The sequence below is a fragment of the Astatotilapia calliptera genome, chromosome 13, assembly GCF_900246225.1.
Source record: "Astatotilapia calliptera chromosome 13, fAstCal1.2, whole genome shotgun sequence".
Taxonomy (NCBI): Eukaryota; Metazoa; Chordata; class Actinopteri; order Cichliformes; family Cichlidae; genus Astatotilapia; species Astatotilapia calliptera.
This window is the reverse complement of record NC_039314.1, coordinates 4,375,832-4,382,001: the sequence shown is the minus strand read 5'-3', so window position 1 is coordinate 4,382,001 and position 6,170 is coordinate 4,375,832. Positions and strand designations below refer to the sequence as shown.

General features: G+C 42.4%; 1 protein-coding gene across 1 annotated transcript; it reads right to left on the bottom strand.

The window, feature by feature from the left end:
- Positions 1-2,177: 2,177 nt before the first annotated feature.
- calm2a (calmodulin 2a (phosphorylase kinase, delta)) lies at positions 2,178-6,170 on the bottom strand. Its single transcript, XM_026190255.1, has 6 exons — positions 6,065-6,170; positions 5,174-5,204; positions 4,021-4,164; positions 3,811-3,917; positions 3,593-3,728; positions 2,178-3,441 (listed from the first exon to the last, which is right to left on the bottom strand). The coding sequence occupies exons 1-6, from the start codon at positions 6,065-6,067 to the stop codon at positions 3,413-3,415; spliced, it is 450 nt and encodes a 149-aa protein (XP_026046040.1). The 5' UTR covers positions 6,068-6,170; the 3' UTR covers positions 2,178-3,412.

Below are 6,170 nucleotides of genomic sequence, written 5' to 3'. Positions count from 1 at the left end.
GAAAATCTCACTCTGGGAACAGAAAGCGCTACACTCGGCCCGGTTGCCAGGCTACATGCAGCACATGGCTGGAAGGAGCCAAGAATTCATGCTTCCGCTGCTTGTCAAGGAAGTCTCATGTGACACCACAGCGCACTAGGAGACATACACACATCTTCACCCTGACTCCCTCATGTACAGTCATCTCCAGTTCGGACAAGGCATGAATGCAGGAGACAGCTTCAGCCTAGTGTCGCATGTGCAGCGTAATTAACAACTTTTTTTATAAGCAGGCTGCGATGACACTTCATCTGTGAGGGTAATTTTTTTTCTTTTTTAAAAAAAAGTCTTGTGATAATTGGTTTTAACACGATCAGAGTTTCTTGTGTGATCGATTCACACCTGAAATCGCCGTGGTGTTCCTTTTCGTTCTGTGCCTTGGAACTGCAGCTGGTGCCGCGTGAAAGCAAGAACCCACTCATTTGTGTCACTGCACATGACACGAGACGAAGCAGAGTCAGATCGGGGGGTAGTGCAGTTACCTTTTCTGTGTGCTAGCTGTTACCTCGGTGCATTTTGTAATGCTCTAAATGTTTAAATGTGCTTCCACAAGGGAGCTCTGAGTATGCATGATTGGCCAAGCCACAAACAACTGCAGCCTGCACTGCTCCCGGGGGGGTGGAGGTCAGACCCTTCACATAACTTCACACATAAGACAAGTTTCATCCGGTTCAGCATTATGATAAAAGCTACAACACCACACTTGGTGGATGTTCATTCAACTTTTACAGCAAATGAACAAATCACCAGTACAGTGCTGTGCAAAAGTCTCGAGTCTTAATATTTTGCTGAGAAAATGAGAAATAGGTGCAAATTTAAATAGAAATTCAATGTATGAGGCAAAAAAAAAGACTTTGTACAATTCTAATTAGCTTGAAATTCAATATGACCACCTTTGTTGTTTAACTGTAGACACTCAGTGCTGTACCTTCCTCCTGACATCTTCCACACATGTTGATGATGATTTGAACCAGAGATTCTACATTTGGATTCATCACTCCATGAGACCTGTTGCTTCTGATTTTCAGTCTAGTTATTGTGTAATTTGGTGATGCAGCCTTTTCCCCGTTACCTTTCCTTGAGAATGATCTTCCGACAGCCACCCACTCCACTGAGGGTATTTCTGATGAGGCCTCAGTGAAACATAGATGGATCAACCAAAGCACCAGACACAGGTCTCAGGTCTGTGTCAAGTCTTTGCCGGCTTTCTATTTCCTAAGGAAGTGACTTTCAGATCCTCTCCACATGCTATTGATTTTGAAAGCTGCCACTTCTTCCGTCCCCGACTTGTCTAGGTTTCTCAGTTTTTCAAGGACACACTTCACACTGTCAACAAGTTTTCAGCTTGTTGGTGCAAAATAGCTACTTTATGCCTGTCAAACATATCTTTGACATTTTTCATAGATTAAAAGTACAAGTCTGGATCATTGGACGTAAAATACAAATATATAAGGAGCGGTTCCAGACATTTGTTCAGTACCATATGACACAAAAATACTTGTACTAAATATTCAGGCTTTCAGGTACATGCATCCAGCAAACTCAGTTAAATTATTTTGATTCGTCATAGATATGGTTGGAATAAAATCAAGAACAAGATCATCCCTAGTAATGAAAAATTAAATTGTACGTTTGGGTTTTTTAGCTTAGTTTTCTGACCTGACACTTTCCCATCTACCTGTATGTGTTACTTTTATAACCTTCATTATAAAAGATTGGGACCTGATCCAAATTTTAGACAGCTGAGAACACCCAGCATCTTCTGTCAGTCTTTGGATTCCCTACTTGAATAGGTCGTCTGATCATCCTATCATTTAACCTGTCAGCGCTCCTGTTTGGAACATGTTTCCTTTCAGTCACCCAGTTGCAGCAGCTCATTAAGGTATGCACACTGTTTTAAAATGTATTTGCATATTTTGATTTGTGCAGATATTTGTATTAGAAATGCAAATTACAAGGTGATTCCTTGATCCCTACCACCAGTGGATTCAACAACAATAAACTTAGCTGTATGCAACATCACATTTACTGCAACGCTGCAAAAGCCAGATGCACATCTTCAAAGTGCGGTGATTGCATCCCCCCCCCCCCAAAAAATGGGCTGCAAAAAACAAACAAATTTCACACGGGAGGCAGCACAGAGGTCCACAATAGAGCTTTATTTTGTCATTCATCAAAATAACAAACTTGGTATCTCTGCAAGCTACTGTAACAAACTCATCAGAAATAAAACAGAAAATAAGAGTCCCACACAGGTACACCTATTTACACCATGGTTTCTGATACATGTTCAGTCACCCACATCTTATGATTGGGGGCAAATGCCACGCAAGACATGAGGCAGTCAGGTCCTACATGGTGCTGTGCTGGCTCTAACACACGGCCTATGCAGTCAGATGGGCGAGCTGGACAGTACAAGGCTAATCTAATTTCGAGTACCATTGTGTGTACTTCAAAATAGAAGCCTTTGATCCCACTCAGTGCTTTTATTTTAATGACAATGCACATCTGACGTGAGCTTTTCTGAACATTAAGAGGCATTGGCTGATGCTCCTCAGTGCTGTGGGGAGGGGGGTTAACAGGGGGACTTAATTGGTAAACATCTCATGTATTCCAAGCAACAAGAAGAGAAAAAGAAAAAACCAAACCTATCAAAACTGGAGCATCCTGTCTTCAATACAAAATGGGAATTATTACAGGGTATACAAACTCAACAATCCATAACCGAAAACAAGACAATTTTCAAATATGGGTAGATTGTAAATTTTATTGGAAAAAAAAAAATATACAACTTGGAATGGATTATTTGACCTGTGGTCATTTAAAAAAAAAAAAAAAGAAAAAAAAAAAAGTAGTGAGTAAAACATTAAAAAGCATGGTAAAACTTGTCATTTTTCTGGTATATAGAACAGCAGATACAAAAAGAGTTTGTACGAGTACCTAGGAGATACACCCGTGTCATTTTTTTGCAGTAGTGCAATGCTGAGATTTCCATATATACTTTGTCCGTAGTCCATGCAGAGTTTCAACTTCTCTACATCGTTTCCATGCCAACAGTGTTGCCAAGTGACAACCAGCTGACAGGTTTCCAATGTCACCATGCGTGGAGGGGGCCCCGAGCACATAACAGGAAAATTCCAAGTTCTCCAGCTTCCAGGGGCCTCCACGGCATCTGGTTGTATGACCGTTCTGTCACTCCAAAACACCATGACAGCAAAAGAAAGGGACATGGGGACAAGAGCCTATGCAGTTTACATGCAGTTCCTTTGGACAGCAGAAGGGGCAGGGATGAATAGGGGCTATTAAGATTTTACAGATAAATTACACAAAGAAAAAAGGCAAATTATTTATATACGAAATCTGTACAAGGCCTTCACTTCGCCGTCATCATTTGTACGAACTCTGCAGGGTTGAAGAGGGGGAAAAAAAAAAATAAAAAATTATAAAATTTTACATTTAAAATGTCAGCCCAAAATTTTTCCACAAAAAAACAAACAAACACACAAACAAAAACAACAACCCCCCCCCCACTAATAGAGAACTATATACCAACCTTCATAGTTGACCTGTCCATCCCCATCAATGTCTGCTTCTCTGATCATTTCATCCACCTCTTCATCAGTCAACTTCTCACCAAGGTTTGTCATCACATGGCGCAGCTCAGCAGCACTGATGTAGCCATTCCCATCCTGAGAAATCAGGTCAGTCAGTGAGCTCCCCTTCTTACAAACTACAGTGCATATGTACACTAGAGCGGCTGGATGCATTTACCTTGTCAAAGACACGGAATGCTTCTCTGATCTCCTCCTCGCTGTCTGTGTCCTTCATCTTCCTGGCCATCATGGTAAGAAATTCTGGGAAGTCTATCGTTCCATTTCCTGAAGAAAAGAAATTTTTAAGAAGCAGCACATTTGAGCTACTGACATCTAGCACAGTGACTGTAAACTGCTGGAAGCCTTTGAGGTTTGATCGAGTTCTCACCATCAGCATCCACTTCATTGATCATGTCCTGCAGTTCTGCCTCTGTGGGATTCTGGCCCAGAGAGCGCATGACTGTGCCCAGCTCTTTGGTTGTGATGGTGCCATCTCCATCCTTGTCAAAGAGTGAGAAGGCCTCCTTGAATTCTAGTTGCAACAAAGAGAGTTGGCTTTTTAGTGAGGGGAAAAAACAAAACAAAAACCACACCTGTAAAGCAATTGGCAACAACTGGCAAGACACCACAACATCATGTCAAAGCCCACTTTTAAGACCAAGCTCATAATTGTATCATTAAATGTCCATATAAATCAACTCCGAGATACTGATGAGACCCTCTTGAGTTCCAACTACAAGTTTCTGGCTAAACAAGAGCACCGACCGCGAGGCGGAGCAGCAGAGGGCAAAGTTGTGCTACATCAACGACAAATGACAGCCCCGTGCAGCTTTGGTGGAGCCCTGAGGGATGACGAACAATGACACACTCATCAAGCGTGATGAGGCCAACGGGAAATGTGTAGTGGCGTGCAGCAGCTTGTCAGTGTCAGGAAAACTATGAACCTGCCCTGCCATTTCCAGGGTCAAACACATAGGGCAACACCCCTTTTTTGTTCTGACAGAGAGGGCCTGCTGTGCACAGCGGGAATATCAACAGGGACCGATTTCCGTGGGACAAGCCGCAGGTCATGCGGGAAGGTATAAGGAAGCCACTAAATCGTATGAATCATCTTTATAGACTTTACAGGCCTGCATTATTTACATAACACCTTATTGTAGCATACCAGCGCACCAAGCCCAGTATACTACCACAAATGTTCTTGTAGCACTCCCATTTCATGAGCAAGTACCTCACACCATACGCAAGCATATAAAGGTGAGCACCAACAGCTCGCCAGAACGCACAGCTCTTTCAGATTACATCATTTATTACATGGCAACCATGAAAATGCAAAGTTTTCCATGAGGGAGTCCTTAAGCGCTCCAGTGCCAGTAAGCAACAGCGGTTTCTTTCATTCCAGTTTTATGACCAGCAGGCTGCTCTGTGGAACGCCTTAAAAGGCAAAAGTATAAATCCACTGCAATGGGATGCAAAGATCCATAAGGTAGGCCACTTGCAGTTATGAGGAAAAGTAGAAGATCAATGCAGCCATGTCTTACCAGCAATCTGCTCTTCTGTAAGTTGATCAGCCTGCAATATACACGAACAAAAAACAGCTTTTAGTATGCCAGACAAGAAAAATAAAAAATATACACACGCCTCGCGTTACACTTAACCCCCCCATGCTGGTTTACGTGGATTCTCTCAAATCTACAGCCGCGTTTTGGCACAGCTGCTACAGCTGACGAAAATTATGTTATTACAACAGCAATATTTAGTACTACCAGTAAATTTGCACAAAGGCATTTTCTTGACTGTAAGCCAACACTTTGTCCTACAGAAGAAGGAAAGAAAAAAAAATCGCCACGCCATTGGCAATTGCGCGAAATATTGGAGCGATCTTCGAAGACCCCAAATTTGCGGTATAAAATTAATGTTGTACAATTTGGCGGTAAACGTTAGCTAGGCAGAGCCGCACTTAGCTAGCTACCATTACATGCCGGTTCATCAACTCAAGACAACGCCACACACGTTCAGCACAATGAGTGACTAATACAGCAAGTAATACCGCGTTTAGCAAATAGTCACAATACAGCTTACTCGGTTAAAGGATACTAGGCGGGACACTAGCTAGGACGCAGCTGAACTGCCATAAAAAGCAACGTTATTGGGACACTCGACGCACATGCACCATTTTAAGTGTAAATGCGTAAACGGTGCTCAACAGACGTTATACTTTCATTCAGACTAAACAGAAGCTTCCTCGGACGGGTTAGTTTTGCCTATCTACTGTAAAGAAGACGTTTACTCGGCTAGCAATGCGGTAGTTACAGCAGGCATTTTTGAGTTACGTTTTATTTCCGTTCATTCCGACCGGAAAAAAAAATAACGGGTTAGAGGTTTACGAACGGATCCAACACGCAAATGAAAGCCAGTCTTATTTCCCTTACCATTTCGATGTAGATGTAGTGGCTGGTTCACGACAAATTCGTAATAACCCTAAGCCGAATAAGCTTTCAACACTCTCTATGAACACACTGACACAGAGGCAACTGG

Coding starts and splice junctions, on each gene's coding strand:
- calm2a (XM_026190255.1), bottom strand. Junction 4,165..5,173: donor TACAGAAGAGCAGATTGCTG/GTAAGACATGGC, acceptor TGTTGCAACTAG/AATTCAAGGAGGCCTTCTCA. Junction 3,442..3,592: donor TGGACAGGTCAACTATGAAG/GTTGGTATATAG, acceptor TCAACCCTGCAG/AGTTCGTACAAATGATGACG.